Here is an 18,569-nt window from a genome sequence, read left to right as displayed (position 1 = left end):
AAAACAAAAAAAAAGAAATGTCTCCAATGCGATGCTGATTAATAACGTGTCTGTGTTGTGTGAGTCCCTTTGGACCGTCTACGTTACGTCTAGATTTCTAAGATAAAGAGGAGGAGTGTGGATATAGAGGAGAGAAGGATCAAAGAAAATGATGAATTTAAAGAATCAAAGCAACAAAGACGCAAACAAAGAAATTGTCCCATTCCTTTCTTAAAGTGATTTGCAAAACAAATGGTTCAGAGTTTGATTATTCCATCTGCACAAAGCTGCTCTGCTCTTTCTACTTCCCATCTGCTTGCTTCTTTTCGCTTTTAGACCCAAACGTCGCCTCGCAGACCGATGTCCGGTTCAAAGAAGTCATTGCAGAACCCTTCCTCTACTTTCCCGAGTGTCAGCCTCATACTGAGGAGGACCTTTCATCTTGTTCAAAGTTGTTGGGAGGAATACTGCTGTATATCAGGGGAGAGCTCAGAGTAAACCCTGTAATAAAGCTACAGGGCAGAGCGTGTGTCCGGCACGGTGTGTGTTTCTCTGTAATTTGATGTGTAGCTGCCCAGCGCGGCTGTCAGAGGAGCTCCACGGTAAAAGCCGCCTTTTTCTAATCCCTTCCTCTGTTCCTCTCCCTCCCCCGCCCCCCATTCGCCCTGCGCAGGTCTCCGACAGGTGCGACTACGTTTTTGTGAATGGCAAGGAGATGAAGGGCAAGGTGAAGATGATGGTGAATTTCACTTACGGATACCTCAGCGCTCAGCTGGAGCTCTGCGTGTGGATCCCTCGCCTCCCGCTCCAGATTGAGGTGTCGGACACGGAGCTGAGCCAGATCAAAGGCTGGAGGGTGCCCACCACCGCAACGGGTCAGAGGTGAGGCTGGACCCGGGGCTTCGGGAATCAGCTCTGTCCTGCCTGATAAAGCATGTGAAAAGGACGGACTAATTCTGCCCACAAGTAGAGTCTTATTAGACCCTGTTTAAAAATCACCATTTATTTAAAGGGATAGTTTTTTAAAGTAACTATCCCTGCTGTTGGTAGAGTAACAGAGTAACATTGTTATTACAGATGTAATCGGTCATCTATGACATTTTTATACATATACATATTTTAATTTTGACACATGAACCTAGTTACCCTAGACTTAACACTGCATAAATGTAATATTAGTTTCAGGTTTTTGCTCTAAAATATTATCCCTATTTTTGTCTTTGGTTGATCTATTGCCTGAACTTTTAATCAGTTACTTAGAACAACTACTTTTCTCCAAACATTTTTTTCACAATACACTTTTGCATTTGTTAAGTATACGATAAAACTGAAACAACAATACTTAAAATGCTTCGAAAAACAAACAGTGCCACCATTATTACTTGTGTAATTGGAAAGTACCAAGACTGAGTAACTAGAAAAATCTATAAAGATTTTGGTTTGACTACACATTGATGTTGAAGGATTGCAACACTCATTGATTAATTTGACTTGTCACAACTGTTAAATTATAGAGGAAAACGAGCTAAAATTAGGTGGTTAATTACTGAGGCCTTCAGCAAAGTAGCAGGAGCCGTCCTGCAGTTGTTGCTTAATGTGTTTGATGGGCATGGTGGTGGTTTAATAGGCATGGTGGTGGTTTAATGGGCATGGTGGTGGTTTAATGGGCATGGTGGTGGTTTAATGGGCATGGTGGTGGTTTAATGGGCATGGTGGTGGTTGCCCAGTGGGTAAAATGAATGCTGAACATGTTCAGCCAGCACTACTGCAACATCCAGAAGTCTAAACTCCAGCTGTTACTACTCCGTGACGATCTGTGTTTTCTGTGTAGTTATTTTTGAGGTTTTTCTGTGTTTTAGTTCTGTTTCCCCTGTGAGTCTATGTCTTCCCTGTTGATTGCTCCCCGCTGTGTCCAGTTCCCTGATTACCTTCCCTGTGTATTTAACCCCACCTGTTGTCTCTGTCCTTCGTCGGGTCCTCGTCATTTGTTCATCGTTCGTCTGTCTGTTTCCAGTGCTGCCTGTCAATCTGAGTTTGTTCCTGATTCTTTATTAAAAACATCATTTCATCATTACTACCTGGGTTTACCAGCGTCTTCCTCATCTTCAACCACCGCTCATCATGACACTCCCATTTGTATTTTTTGGAACAGTAAGAATTTTTCATGATCTCTTTCTGTGCATTACTTTAATAACATTAAACCAGCTTTATATTGATGTTCACACAGCAGCAGGAATATGTTTTATATATGAGCAGATTTCAGCCGATTTCTTGCCTTTCTAACACATTTTGCATGTGTTCAAGACTCGCTCACTTTGCAGTTCCACTTTGTTATCCATAATTTTGTGTGTGGACTAATTTGTACGTTGTCGATTTCTTGGGCCACTGCTGACATCAGGTGTGAATTTTATGCCACTGATCCCGTTAGAAAAATTTTAATTAAAAGATATGTTGGGGACAAATTTATATTTCTTGCAAGCAATAAAAAAATGTAGAATGTGGAAGAGCAGCTCCTTGTTGCTCTACAGCTGGAGAAAACTGGATTCCAGCCCTTTCTCTGCAATTTACTGTCTTACACCATCCAGATCCATTTAGTTTAGGTTTTTTTGTTGTGTTTTTTTACAAAAATTGCAGCCCATGGCAAATGTAGTGACCTTCTGGTGTTACAGGAGACTTTTGGAAACTCTTACTCTTCTTTATAAGTAATGGGTGCTGCAGTGGCTGCAGCCGTCCCTCCCAGCTGCATTCGCAGCAGGAGACGTTCCCTCTTCTACACCCAGAATGCAAATGAAGCGTAGATGTGCAAAGCTGCCACTGGCTGATTTGTTGTTATTGTAAGATCCAAAGTAGACCATGACATTAAAAACCAAACCAGGCTTTAAAGGCCTTTCTAGCTTCATGTCTGTTTTGGGCATCCTGTGCCAGCCTTCAGCCCAGATAAAAGCAAACTACTGAAAACAAGGACACATCTGGAGATGTTTTATGGTCCCTTTTTTAAATCACTTCCATGATCGTATTCCGTTCTCCTACAGCCTTAATAATAGTTACAAGCAAATGAACAATTTCTGAAATGAGGTGTTTACCTCATTTTGGGATCTGATAGTTTCTCCAGCATCCCATTAAAAGTACATTGAACTGAAGGAATCTGTATGACAAAAATCTGAAGTTGTTAGCATTAAGAGAAGCTGCTACATTGATAGCTCCATCTTCAGGAGATCTTCTGTGCCGACCGCAGTCATGTTGTGTAACACCTTGACTAAGGGAAGTTGGGGGGGTCATGAACTGGACTACTGCGTGATTCTCATTGTACTGCAATAACTCTTTATAGTGTTTTTAGTATTCTTAGTCTAATACGAGCGTGGTTTGGGTCTGCATCTCCAAAATCCAAGCAAAACATTGAGCGTGATCCTGTTCTGTGGCTCCAAAAAACAGGCAAAATGTCCAGGAAAAGTTTGTAGCTCCAACTGGTTAGCTAAAATATAACAGTCCACAGCAGCATAGATCCAACCTCATCCATGAACGGCCGCCCACTAACTGCCAGTACCTAGCAGCGGGCACGTACACCTCCAGGGCCGTTCTCACCCCAGTCCATCACAGCCAATCAAATTGCTTAAACTTGATTTTACTCTTGACTGACCAGTAAGGTAGAAACAAGTAAAACGATGTATTTACTGGCGGTGGTAAATAACAGTTATTAACAAACGCTACATTTACTGCGTGTCTTAAGTCAACCGAAAATACTTGCGTATTTTATTTAAGAAAATGTTTAAGGTGCGTAGGAGAAAAGAGTTATATATATAGCCTGAGGGGTTACATGAATTTCCCAGGTAACTAACTAACTAACTAACTAACTAACTAACTAACTAACTAACTAACTAACTAACTAACACCCATATCTTGCGTGAATGTGTCACAGGTCCATTCTTCTGTTTTATTAAATTGTCTCCTGCTGTGCGATGATTCAAACTTGATAAGAACAAATTACAATGTCAGAAAAAAAAATAGATTTCAAGATTTCCACTCCGAACAATAACAGTAACATCTCTTGGTGATCTTGAAAGCTTATAATCAGAGGTGTTTGAGATGCGCTACTAGCCTGATGAACGGCTTTTGTTATGGCTGATTTGTTTGAATTCTGTCATTGAGAAAAATGAGATAATGACGACCGTGTTGGCGAGCAACTCTTCGGAGTTGGCTCTCTTTCCCTCACTTCAGTCCCCCCTGCCAGTTCTTAGTTGATCGCAAAATGGCTGACATGTGCAGTCCGGTTTGTCATTATTGTTAGCTCATGGTGGCCTGCCATTGCGTCTTAGTTGTCAGTAGGACAGCACATTATTAGAGCTGTCTCGAGGTCAGCCCCTCTCTCCTGAGGCCTCATCACAAGCGGCGCCTTCTGCCAGCGCTGCCATGTGTTGCCACTCTGCAGCTGCAGGAATCCATCACCCTACCTGCAGTAATTACATCTGGAAATGCGTCGAAGTTGGACTCGGAGTCATCCCACGCGCCACTGTGTCTCCTCTAATTATCCTTGGCCCCCTCTTATTTTGAGTGACAGAGGTACAGCGTTCAGCTAATCTCGTGGCTTGTCGAGTGTGTTGCTGTTCCAGCTGCGTGTCGGCGTGCACGCCTCCGTCAGCGGTGGGGACAGCCGAGGCGGGTTGTCATCGTTTGGCTCCGGCAGCATCGCTGACGGCTTCCGAGAGCTTTGTCGTCCCCGTGTCCTGCAGTCGTCTTTGTTTATCAGGGGAGAACAGGCATGACCTTGAATGGTGCCTCGGTGGCTGTCGGTAAGAATGTGCACTGGCCCGCCGTCCGCAAGCCCAGGAGGAACTAAGCCAATGAATGACAATAACAAGTGGCTTAGTGCTCCCCGACCAGTTGGGCTTGGAAATTGTGGCCATGCTGGGGCAGGCAGGCAGCAGAGAAATATAAAAAAAAAGAGTAAAAAATGGAAAGAGGCATCTGGCTTGTTAGTGGGATAGCTGCAGAGGTACTACTGACTCGGTTTTTGACTGACTCTGCCTGCACAGCTCACTTCTTCACTGCTTAAGCTCTGCCAAAAGAGCGACAAGATAAGCCTGCACAGACAGAGGAACTAAGTGTAGGCGGAGTACCGGGGCATGCATGACTACTTTAACACTCCGCTCCAGATATATTCATTCAGAATTAGTTTCCCCCATTTTTTTTAGCTATTAAAACATTCTCTTTCATACATCTTTTAACAGACCGGATTGGAAGCTCTACAATAAAATAAAAAAACTGATTCCCCCATTTATGGATATATAAGAAATGACTCTGCTGTATAAAAAAAATCAAAAAGAAACAAATGTCTAATGACCGTTTTATTAACTGCAACTAGAAAGAGCGTTACAAGAAAATAACTGTCGCAATACAAAAATTAGGTGAGTGGATGGGTATAACTGTGAGGGTTTGAGTTTTCTGTGTGTTTATCTTGGTTTCTGTCATTTGAGTCGCCTCTTGTCCTGTCTGCCCCTTGATTGATCCCAGCTGTGTCTCCTTCCCCTGTTTACACTCTGTGTATTTAATCCCACCTGTGTGTATTTAATCCCACCTGTATCTCGTGTTCCTCGTCTATCCAGTCATTTGTTTGTGTCTCATGTCTCTGCATTTGTTCCAGTTGCTACCTGTTTTTGAGCTCCTAGCCTTCTGCTCACCTGTGCTGCCTGGACTTTGTATTCTCGTCATTTCATCATTGAAACCATCATCGTTTTCTCTACTGCCTGGGTCCACTGCGTTTACCTCACCTCCTACAGCTGTATATCATGACAATAAGATTTGACTGTGTGTTCTATGACTTTGTGTTTTTATGATGTAAAGCGCTTTGAAATGTCTTGATGCTGAAAGGTGCTATACAAATGAAATTTGGTTGATTGCTTGAACATTTAACATGCATAACATGGGGAGGGGGGAAACAGACTTTCTCAATCACAAGACCAATATATGTTTAGTTTTTTTTAACTCGCTTCCTTAGGAATCAATAAAGATCAAATAATAATATATTATTTTTTTAAATGCATTAACACTGCTTATTCTTGTCCAAACAACCTTCGCCGTTGTAGCAGACGACAAAATGCAGGAAAAGCAGCAGCACACACTTCGCGGGAGACAAGACCAAAACAGGCACGACACATAAATATGCAGCATCTCCTTTGAAGTCAGGAGTTGACTTGGAAGTAAATGAAGTGGAAAAAAATATTGCTTTGAGAGGCAGGTTGTTCTCGGGCACGGAGCGGTATTTGTTTATTAGATTAACCTTAGATTTGATTTTCAAGGCGGTTGCACAAACGTTGGCTCAGATTTATACCATGGATAAAAACAGACGGACTTCTCCGATGGCTTACCTGCTCCTGAATTCAACAGTGTTGGTCATCTGTTAAACATATTTATCTGTGTTTGTATTAAGATGCGTATGCAAATGAAAATGTGGTTATTATGTTACACCATAATATCAGTGCTGGCAGTTCAGTTGCCAGTAGGTCACTATGGAAAAGAAGCTATTTTTCTTAAAAACGGTCAAAAGACACAAAATATTGTAAAAGCAAGTTTTTGCCACTGACAGAATTTTTCTGTTCTATTTTTGCTTTATTACATTTAAATGTTGTATATCACCAAATAATATAAAAACACAAGACAAAGTCAACAAGAGTAATACAAAGCACAATTTTCAAAATGCTATTAAATTTATTGAGAAAAAACTAAATCATCAAGTTTTGTTTAGGAAGTTAGTAAATGTTATTCCTGACACACAGACCTGGCTACTTTCATTTCTGAACAAACTGTCTGGAAACGTAAAGCTGGATTTTCATGTTTTGGACTGGCCCAAACTGACTCCTAAATCATAAATTATTTGGTAAGGTATGCTCACCTTACATAATTTGGAGTTTGTTGAAAAAGATGAATGGCCAAAATATGTGAGGGGGGAAAAAAACCCAGAATGCCAGAAATTATAAAAAAAGGATTTTATTGCTTTGATGTCATTTATTCATTTATACACATTAACAAATTCACAAGAATGCTTCAGTAGCTTGAACGAAACACGCCAATCTGTTTTCAATAGTTGGGAAACTTCCACAACCAGGAACGCAGTCTATTATTTATGCACTAGATAAAGACAAGAAGAGTTTCTAAAAGATCAAGGCATAGATATTTTGTAAGGTTGCATTATTTTAGACTTTTCTTTCTTATTCGTTCCTTTTTTTTTCTTCTGTTTTGTCATGATTTGACGTTAACTAGACTGAATGAAACTTCTGTGGACTTATCAGGCTTTCGCACCTTTTCAGTCCGAGGTGAACTTATGGAGCTAATATTTGCAGCAAATTTAAACTTACAGGAAAAAAAAAAACTTTTGTGGCGGCGTATTTTAAAACTGCCTAAAAAGTACCAAAAAAATACATTTAATCTTGTTTTAATATCACAATATTGCCACAGTGTGGTGGTTCTCATCACAGTCTTTCCTAAACATGCTACAGATTTCAATAGTTTCTGCTGTGACTCCGTTGGAGACCACTTGTGATGATGCCATGAATCCTGAACATATATAGAGAGCTTCTTCCTGGTCCCACAGCGTCCATTTCCAGCATCTATTTTTCGGTTATTGGCTGCCATTCGCTTGCATGTGAAATCAGTCCTGCCAGCAAAGCTTTTAAGCTCTTAACTTCAAATCTCTCTGTACTCTTGGCTTTTCTGTGGCGCTTGCAGCTAACATCTTTATTCCCGTGGCTTAGCAGTCAGTCAGATTTCCTGGGGGATTCCGACAGAAAGAGACAAGCAGAGCGGATAATCGCGAGAAAAAACAGTTTAAGAGATTAATTTCTTTTCTTCTCCACGTTATTGCGATCGCAACCTCTGCTGGCGTGTATGAGAAAGGGACCAATGCAGATGATTGGAAGAAAATGTGAACGTAAGTCACAGTATACATATATGATTAATAGTTGTGCCGACGTAGCTCTTTTTTGTCTGCAAGCAGCCCAGCTGTGCATCAGTGGAAGACGGGGATGGCTGTAACAGCATTTATTCTCCCTGATCAACAATTTAGGAGCTGCTTTCTCAACACCTCACAGTGCTTCATTCTGTGATTTTTTTTTTTTTTTTTAACAAAGGTGTTTGCTGAAGCAATATACAGAAAAGCAGTTATGGGCAAAATCTAATTATATTGCAACCATTTAAACCTAGTTTGTCAAACTCAAGGCAATTTTCCCGGTGCGAACGAGTTGTGCCTCTGTTGGCTGATTTGTTGCCTAAAGTAATAAAATTAGATTTGCAGGCAACAGAGCAATCAGGGAGGCTATTAAGTAAAGCAGTAAGGAGGTGTAAGCACATTTAGGATTCAGAGCGGACGCTTCAAAACGGTGACGGAGAGGCTCGGAGAAAGAAAGACGGCGGCCATTCAAAGGATGGAGCATATCTTGCAAGTTTGATCAGCAGCATTTCATCATGACTCGTTTTTTAAACGGCTCTTTATGACATACTCCAGTCGCCGTGTGTTGCACTTAGCTCGGTTAAGCAAGGGAGGCTGCTGAAATGGGCACATAAAATTTATTCAGGGAAATTAATGCCAGATTGTTTTGTTGTTGTTTTTTCCCCCTGGTCTTTAAAATGGCTGTAGCAGCTTGAGTGACTGTATTATATTGGTTGAATTCATCTATCAGTTTTAGGTGCAAAAAAATAAAAAAAGTCGTAAATATGAAACAAATTAGAGTCCACCGTTTAATTCTTTTTCAAGGACCAAAATATACTTTTTTGACTAAAAGTGTTTGGAGATTTACCCCAACATCTCTTACTGGGTTATGGTGGTACGTTTTATCGTATGAAGAAACGTCTTCTTGCTGAAATATGGAAGTATTGTCACTTTATTTTAACATTATTTAAACTTTATTATTTTTAACTGGGAAAGTTATTTCCATATACAAATTACAAAAAGATAAATCAGTTTTTCAAAAGAGATATATTTGCATCCAGATGATCCTGTTTTTTGCAGCACGTTACTTACACATGAACTAATTATTGTTTGCTTTAATGATTCCCAGCATGCTTATAATCACTTCCTCTAATCCTCAAATCTAACGAAACATTCAATCAATTAGCAGAAAAGAAGCATAAATAAATACAGCAACATTGCCAAGCACCAAAAGGAGAAAAAAATATATACTGTATGTTTGCCTCCACAAATTACAAGGTTATCAAAGTTTAGTTTATATGACATGTTGACTGAAAACTATGGACAAGAAAACAATCATGTAACTTCTCAAAGTGTAATATTACTCAAAGAATGATGAATCAAACCCAGCAGAGTGATTAATGCATAGCAAAAGGAAGCTCAATGGTGTTGCTTCTTATTTAAATCACGAAAGCTAGAAAATGACTTTATTAAATGACTTTAATAATGTTCTACAGGTTATCACCTCTATGTGAACGCCTCCCCGTAAAAAATAAATAAATAAGGATTAGATTGTTTGTAGCATTGACATAAGTTTAACTTGCAACACTACAATTGCATGGTAGCAAAATGCGAAATTACTAAAATTTTAAAATTTCCTCTGATTAATAATTGTGCACATCCAGTCTCTGAGCTGTGAGCTTCATGTGAAACTCGGTCCATGCAAGCTGCCAATTAGGAGCACCTTAATCATGTCTTATCAAATCAGCTTAATGTGACAACTTTTATTACTCTCTTTTTTTCAATTTACCAGCCATTTGTTTCGACTTCAGCAATTCGCTGTTCATATAAGCAGTAATAGCACAGATTTTTACCTTTTAAATCTGTCAAGTGGCTTTTATTTGATAGTTAATGACAGGAAAGTGGGTAATGAGAGAAGGGGAAAGACATGCAGCAAAGGTCGCCAAGGCCGGGAATCGAACCTGCGACAGCTGCGTCGAGGACTAAGGCCTCCATATGTGGGTTGTGCTTAACCCCTACGTCGCCACAGCACACCTTTACCTTTTTTTTTTTTTTTTTTTCTTGTATCAACATCATTTCCTCCGGCTGAATGCCTTGGCAAGCAAATGCATTTTTGAAATATTTATTTATAAACTGTAAAAAAAAAAAAGGTGTGTTTTTACTCTACATGTCCATCTGTGTTGGGTTGGATGGACTCAGACGTCTGTGCAGCTATTTTCAGATCTCTCCAGAGGGGCCAAACCAGACACCAGCCTGGACTCTGGTTTGGCCCCAATCTGAGGTCAACAGCGCTAAGTTGCAAATTGAATTGTATTCAGTTCAACACAATTCAACTCAAAGAACTATATTTGTCCCTCAGGGGCAATTTCAAGGCCCCTTAGTAGTGCAAATGGACTCCGAACTTAAAGCTCGGACAACAGAATTCATAAAATTCACACATACTAATATATAAATTTAAGCACCATTAGGTAATAAGTGCATTGTGATTTATTATTAGTCTACAGCCACGATCACATCATCTTGCAGTTTGTTTACATATGTTTGTGCTTTCAACAACTTAAAATTGTTGCATTTTGAAAATGAACACAAAGAGTTGCCGATTGTAATATTAAAAGTTTGTTGGCCTCAATGTTGGAGCGGATCTATGACTAAATAATAATCGAAACGGAAGCTGAACTGGCGGTGAAAGCGAACATGTGGCACCGTTCATGCACTTTCTCTCGTATGGCAGCCATTAAACCTCCAGGTTTCCCTCTGAAGCCCCGACTGTAACGGTGAGAGTCGAGTCGGTTTAAAGAAGTTGGGGCTCACCCTCTGCGCTGAATTACTTTTACAGCTCAGAACTTCAGCAACCTTTGAAGTGAAAATAACTGCTTTGGCAGTGAAAAAATATAAAGTGTTTCTGGAGGTTCTTCAGATCTTTTTTTTTTTTCTTTTAAAGTGCATCGTGGATGTAGTTGAAGTTCTGCCAGAAGTCCCTGGTCTACTTTGATTGTCAACCTGTTCATGGAGTCCAACTAGTTCATTATTGGTCAGGTTGTTGGTTTTGATGCGTTGCGGTGAGATGTGGACGGTGTTACTATCTCTGGGGCTAAGAAGTGAGTCCTAACCCACGTGTTCATGTTGCTACAGCAGTAATTTTTAACCTTATCTTCTTGTCAGAGCCGCATGGGACATCGAGGACGAGGACGACGAGGACAGGCGGGGACGGAGCTGCACTCTGCAGTACCAACATGCTATGGTCAAAGTCCTGACCCACTTTGTAGCCGAGCCAGCCGAGGCGCGAGGTCAGACCGCCTTCATGCTGGGCTCTGACTGGCAGGTGGACATCACAGAGCTGGTAGGGGACTTCCTGAAGGTAGAAGACCCCCATATAGCAAAGCTGCTTGACAGAAGGATCCTGGCTGGACAAGACCCAGGAATGACCACTATCCAGGTAATATCTCACAAAAAAATTAAAAATAAATAAATAAATGTGTTGTAACAGAAAAAATCTCTAATTTGTGTGAATATTTTGGGTCAGTTTACTGGACAACTTTGTTCACCAAAATTGATTTATTTTTGTTAGCAAAATAAACATAAATACAGAACTTTGAAAAGGTATTTACCCCTCATGTACGTTCACATTTCGTCAGATTACCACCTCCCTTTCTTCATTGTATTTTGATAGATTTCATGTGATTAACATAAAATACTACATCGTAGTAAAGTGGAATGACAATGATACATGGTTGCCTTTGTTGCTGCTGCAAGTCTTTAGTCTGCTCCATCTTTTCACATCTAGAAACCATAGAAATCCCATAAAACCCACAGCAGTGGCTGTCATTAAACCATTCAAAAACCTGTGATGCCTTTAAAGAACAACTTGGGTTTTTTTTATTGAGATAAAATTACAAAGAGGTGAGTACTGAAGCTGCTACTGTTGTACAACACAAATGAATGCCACACCTCTCTGCCAAGCTTTATTTTCACTCTTCTTCACAAATAAATTATTCTTTTTTTTTTTGGTATGTCACTCAGTCCCAATAAAAACACTGATGTTTACAGTTGTAACGTGACGAAAAGTTCAACGAGTATGAAGACTTCTGCGAGGAACTTGAGGACAAAATAGAAACTCCTTCCTGTTATCATGAAATAATAGAGTATAATATAGTTATCAAAAAAGAGGGGTTTTTTTCTTCCTTTTCCCATAATCAGAACCAGAGGGCTGACTCCATTGTTCACCTTCTTGGCTTTTTGCAAATTTATTAAGCATTCCAATGTAATCTTTGTTTTTTGCACATATGGACACTTTTCCCACAATGAGGCCTTATCTCTGCTGAACATGTAATGCACTCCTTATCAAACAGGGTCCAGCACTTGTGATTCTTATCCTTTTGTTTTTACACCACAAGCTACAAACAGTAAGGCTCTAAGTTTGCACTCAGCCGGGAAATAAAAACGGTCGTGTAAAATCCTTTGGGCGTAGTTGTGCTAGAGAAAGATTAACGTACGAGTAATGTCCTGATGGAACAGGAACACATTGTTTATTGCAAAGGCAATACAAGTCGGGAAGACCATTGCTGGTATTTGATCGGTGTGTTCTTTTTGTCCAGAGCGGACAGGTGCTCAGCCGTGAGTTGGCCTTTTTGGGCCTGTCAGCTCTTCACTCTGACCGAGTGAATCTCAACCTCCTAATGACATCAGCAAAACAATAAAAAAAGCAGAATCTTCTTCTTGGCGTTGTGGAGGGCAGACATGTGTTCACCTCTACAAACTCTCTCGCAGACTCAGAACACAAGCACGGACCTGAGAGCGTGATGAACGCAAAGGTCTGACAGCTGCGATTACCTTTGACAGTCCGCGTGTCACCTGATACACGAGGAGACACTGGCACGCAGATGCATGCACAGGACGACGGTCACAGCTCGGGGTCCAGCTTTCGTTCTTACACTCCCTGCTTTTGTACTCGGCTGAAATCTCTCTCTTTGTTGTTTAAGGAGAAGGAAGTTTTGTCAGACAACAGTAGACTGATCTCATTGGGTGAGTCGCCCAGCTGGAGAAACAAAACGGCATTTTTGAGAATTGCTCTGCATTAAGTTTGACACTTTTTATGCAAGATTAACCTATGGAAGAAGGAAACATTTTTCTAAACCACATGCAACTCAGAGCAATCCATTTTCTTGCAACTTATTCACAGCCTGTCAATCAAGCAATATAGGTGACAGTGAATATGTGCCGAGATTTTCCCATGATCAGCTTTTCAAATGAATCGCTCTCTTTCTGCGCCGTGCCTTGTTCGTCGTACTGTTTACGTCTCTCGGGGAAGACTTAGTGATTACAGGGGAGATGCAGAGGGGAAAAAAAGGAATTAAAGTGCTGGAAGTGCATCCATTGTTGTTGATGATCCACCTTTATGGGCTAGTCAATCGTTTCTTGAAAACGTTACGTGAGTAGGTGCATTTGGCTCTCCTGTTCCATGAAAAGTATGTTTGTTTGATGCTCTGAGCATTATGATGCGGAGGCTATATGGGCTTTTTTTTTCTCTAGGGAGGGGGATATTAATGGAAATAAGGATAACCTGATGATGTCTAAAAGTTAGAAGATTGGCCAGCTATGAGGGAGCAGCTGCTGAGAAGGTCTCGACATGTGCTGTTCTTCACAAAGACTTCTCATCCAAATACTTGCTGTGTAGCCCAAAAACATGAGGAAATCAGGTTTTTTAAATAATGATCAACTGACCATCAGGTAACAAAATGTAAATGATCTATGATTTCCTCCAAATTAGCCAAATTGATCTATAGTTGAACCATGCTGAACATAATGAAGCAGCTCAAGTAATGAAGAATCCATTGGACTTCTCCAAAGAGAAGTCCAGTTTCATCTTATATATATATATATATATATATATATATATATATATATATATATATAAATATATATATATATATATAAACATTTTAATTATTTTTTTAACCATCTTTTGAAATGATCTGGTTTTCCTCTGTCACACTTTCATTCTGCCTCCAGGTCCTGTCCCCACTGTCCGACTCAATCCTGGCGGAGAAAACTGTCACGGTGGTGGACGACAAAGTGACCATCGCAGAGCTGGGGGTCCAGCTGGTGACGGGACTGTCGATGGGCCTGCAGTTGAGTCCAGGAAGCAACAGGGCCATCCTGGCTACGACCAGCACACAGGAAGTTCTGCAGAACCCCAAACAGGTCAGAACAGATTACGTTTATCAGAGCAATCTGTGGGTTTATTAAAGGAAGTTATAAAATACAATTTAGATGATAATCTGTGATTAATTTCAGAATTTTCCAATTAAACATCTTGTAAAGTATAATTAGTTTTGCTGTGTTTATGGCACTTAAGGCAACAGGATATTAAACGTGCTGTTTTGTATCTGTCTGCCGATCTTTTTTTTTTTTTTTTTTTAGGCAAACAAAAACACTTCTGGATCGTTTAGATAATTTTGGAAGATAAAACATGCAGGTTATATGTTAATGGGAATAATCATTATCTGTTTTGAAAAGTGGAAACGGAGCTGTAATTACCTCGTCTTCTCTCCGCTAGCCGCTACGGTGTCTAGCTTCGTCTAATGCTGATTGTAATGTATGACATTAAAACCAAATACATGTAATTGCGCAGCATTTAGGCAGGTCTGATTACCACAGAGAATGGTGTTAATTTCACACAGTAGTGTTTATCTACTTTATCTACATTTCAGTAAAAAAAAGAGCAAAACCTGTTGTTTTGAAAGGAAAAGGCATATTCCTCCAGACAGATGAGGATGAACAAATTGTGAGCCTTCCTGTGCTCAAGTACACACGTCCGTTTGTTTGTTCGTTCCGCGCTCTCCCCCCTCCCGGCGGTCTTAAACTCGAGGTTTGAGAGCTGGAGTGTGACAGACATGTTTTCTTCTTCTTCTTCTTGGGCAGCAGCTAAAAGTGGAAACTTAATCTCAGAGCATGCGAGTGTGAAATCACAGCCACGGCACCAAAATATGACTTGTATTCAAAATGCGGCTGTTCTATCAAACTTTCCGTCTTGCTAATTTGGTAAGGCAACTTGAATTGTAGCGTCTCTGATTTGCCAAGCCCTCTCGTGTGTTCTCTGTGCTTTGCTACTTTCCTTAACCTCTCTTTCCCTAGCAGAAGAGGCGGGGAGGGAACAGGCGCTTATCTCTACATCTCCTCACGCGCAGTGTGAAGATAAGCAGGCAGCGTTGCTCGTCTGGTGGCAGTAATTAGGAAACATTTGCAGACCACAGTGGGGAGCTACTTGTTCCTCTTTTGGGATTTGTCCTTCGGCAACATTAAACGGCCAGTTGTTAGGCTTCAGCACAAGGCGGCTTTAAGAGCAAATATATGGCAAATCCTTATTGGCACGAACAATGTTTGATGTCGCCCTTTGATCTCCTTTTTCTTTCCCCTTAATCTGTTTCCCTTTTTAACTTTCGAGAGAGTTACCACAGAGTTTGCGAGCTATATCTTCGATTTAATTCAAGCCTTAAATTCCATCTATCCGTTCGTTTGTTATCCATCCGTCCATCTGTTTGTCTGCTACCATTGAAATGGATGCAAATTACAGTTTCTGATCAGTTGGTTGACGTAAATGACTTCTCGGTCATCTGATTAAATAAAGGTTGCATAAATACTTCCCTCCCTCTCTCCCTTTCTCTTTTTTCTTTCTTTTGTCTTCCCCTCGTCTCTTCTCTTTCACTCTGTCACTCACTTAACAGTTTTAACCTTCAGAGGTAGCTCACATGATCTGCTCCAGTCTTTTACCACGATATATAAAGTTGGAAACAAGTTTCACAGTTATGTTTTGACAGAAAAGGGCATTCCTCAGACAGATATAGGTCCATTACATTCACGTTGCAGAAATGAAATAGTTTTGAGTGTATTTGCACATGTTGTATGTTTAAGATTTTTGTAACTATGGTTTTTTATTTTTTGTATGCTGCCGTTCTTGGCAAGGTCTTTCGTATAAGAGATATTTTGATTTCAATGAGAAAACCCTGGTTAAGTTATTATGATTATTGTTTCTACAAGTTTTATTTCCTCTGTCTTTTCCTTCCTCAGGAGGCTTTGATCAGCGCCTGGCTCCAGTTCAGTGATGGCTCTCTGGCTCCGCTGGATCTCTACAACACAGACTTCTTCGTGCTAACGGTCATGTCTCTGAACGAGAGGGTGGTGACTGTGCAGCAGGACCCCTCGTGGAAGTGGCCTATCATCGTGACGGAGGCGGAGGGTCAGGGCTTGTTCATTAGGGTGGAAATGACTGTCAGCGAAGCTTGCCAGAAGTTGAAGCGCCGCAGCGTCCTGGCCGCGGGAAACTGTAACGTCAGGGTGGCGTTTGGTCCCGGCGAAGGCTCAAGGGGAGGCAGCAACGACTACGGCCCAGACGGAGACGACGTGGAGAACAGAGGCAGGCTCTCGTCACAGGACAGGACCGGCCTGGACACCCACTACTACGGCAGCTCCATCTCTGACATAGAAGACGCGGGGTCGAGGAGAGCGACCACGACCAGAAGTGCTATCATACGCAGGCCTAAGCTCTCTGACAACGGTGGCCGAAACATGCCAATTGACTTTGCAGACTTCCCCGCCCAGGTGGATCTTCCTCACGGCCGCAACACCGACGACGACCTCATGCACGGCGGTCGCGGACTCACCGACCTGGAGATTGGCATGTACGCTTTGCTCGGCGTCTTCTGCCTTGCCATCCTGGTCTTTCTCATCAACTGCATTTCCTACACCCTTAAATACCGCCACAAGGAGCTCTCCATCGAGGGCCAGGAGAACCTGAACCACGCCCACGACTGGGTGTGGCTGGGGAACGAGGCGGAGCTGCTGGAGAGTCAGATCAGCCTGTCGCCGCAGCAGGAGGAGCAGACCTCCATGATAGACTCCAGCAGCGGCCTGGAGGAGGGCAGCCACCTGCTGAACGGCGGCTCCGTGCAGAAGAACGTGCAGGGACAGGTGCACCGCGCCGCGGACACGGCGAAGGACGTCAAAGGAGACTCTCCCACCACCAAGAGGAAAAGAGTGAAGTTCACCACGTTCACCACTCTTTCTTCGGACAATAGCTACCCAGCTGTCAGCACGCTCACGGGAAGCCACAGCCAGGACATTAAGTGGGTGTGCCAGGACGTGCAGCTGGGAGACTCCAAGGAGTTGCGTAACTACATGGAAAGGTTAAACGACAGTGCTTTAAAAGAGGTGGCGTAATGTACAGCGTACACTTGCTACAAACTCACCCTTTTGCCTTTCAGAGGAGAGTGGGTCTCAACAGATCCGTGTCTGGGGAAAGAGGAGGAGGAGGACGTTTGGACACAGAATCACCTCAAACTGCCAAAGGATCTTCAGATTTAAGAGGACGGCCGTGAATCCACTCATTAAAAAAAAACAAAAAAAAAACATACACACACACACACACGCACACACACACACGCACACACACGCACACACACGCACACACACACACACACACACACACACACAAACATGGCAATCAGGTGGATCATTTCCCTTTTAATTCATTAGATGATGATCTTTTTATTGTTGTTTTGTTAATACAGGGATTAGAATCCAGAAAACCAGGACGGATCCTGACAGTCAAGTGACTATTAAACGATTTTTAAACAAACTCTCTACAACAGCTGGATAGACGTTAAGAACGTGTGTGCACATCAAATTGTTTTGGAGGTTTTGTATCGCTTTGGATACTCATTTCATAACCCCCCACACCCCCACACCCCCACCCAGTCGACGGAAGAGTTCTGGATGAAAGCGGGCCAAGATGAGCTTCTGCATGTTGTTGGTACCAAGAAAAAAAAAAAAAAAGGCACAAATTTCCAATTCTTTCTTATCCTTCTTTAGCAAGGCAGAAAACCTGTTATGTACAAACCGAACATTCTCCAAATCATTGTATTGTTGCTCTGTATATGGTATTTTCATAACAATTAAGGAATACACAATAATGTCCAAACCGTGAATTTGCTCTTTTTTTTTGTCCACTCATAAGCCCAGCTGAGATTTCTTATTAATCTGATGTTACTATAATCAAACCCAATGAGCATAACTCTTCTCGCAACTTGCCATTCGAAGAAATACGTTTCCGAATTCATCAAATTTATAAGACACATGAACCGTCTGCAGCCATGACAGCCAAGCATGTGGGGAAGCTTTTAGCATAGGAGACTTGACAATGTGATAATGTGATATTTCACACATAACCCACACAGATTTTTAGTTTCTGAACTTGTCAGGACTGGAAAATGTCAGCAACAGGGATGTTTTCTTCTTCTTTTTTGATTTTTGAAGTCATGTGTAGAGTACTTGTGAGCAAATAGTATGTTATCTGCAACAGACAGGCAGACTGGAGAAAGTAGGACAAGTTCTTATTTGACAGTCAAGAGCAAGCAGATTAATCTAAAATGACCCAAACTCTTTGCAATCAGTTTGAGAGATGACCAATGTTTTGTTACCCCTACAAACTGCCTACAGACTACAAACTGCCTTTTAAAAAATTCACGATAAATTGAATATAATTCAGTTCAAGTGTAATTTTTTTTTCTTTTTGTTTGTCTAAGATTGGTAAAACACTGAAAAATGCTTTATTTATGTGTTTTAACAACAAACAGATCACAGTTTTTATAAATCTCAGTATTTGAAACAAAATCTT

The 18,569-nt window shown here is 41.3% G+C and overlaps 1 protein-coding gene across 1 annotated transcript in view; it reads left to right on the top strand.

Annotated features, from left to right (window-relative positions):
- The window catches only part of LOC103470631 (transmembrane protein 132C), a 163,416-nt gene extending 145,536 nt beyond the window's left edge, over positions 1–17,880 (top strand). The window contains exons 6-10 of the mRNA XM_081610519.1: positions 653–861; positions 11,060–11,333; positions 13,907–14,098; positions 15,965–17,079; positions 17,158–17,880. Coding sequence (XP_081466645.1) covers positions 653–861; positions 11,060–11,333; positions 13,907–14,098; positions 15,965–17,079; positions 17,158–17,257 — 1,890 coding nt within the window. The 3' untranslated portion in view covers positions 17,258–17,880. The remainder of the gene's footprint in view (positions 1–652; positions 862–11,059; positions 11,334–13,906; positions 14,099–15,964; positions 17,080–17,157) is intronic.
- Positions 17,881–18,569: the final 689 nt, after the last annotated feature.

This window comes from Poecilia reticulata, chromosome 9 (genome assembly GCF_904066995.2).
Source record: "Poecilia reticulata chromosome 9, P_reticulata-male-v2, whole genome shotgun sequence".
Lineage (NCBI taxonomy): Eukaryota > Metazoa > Chordata > Actinopteri > Cyprinodontiformes > Poeciliidae > Poecilia > Poecilia reticulata.
Note: the sequence above shows the minus strand (reverse complement) of the source record. Positions and strands in the feature narration are given on the sequence as shown.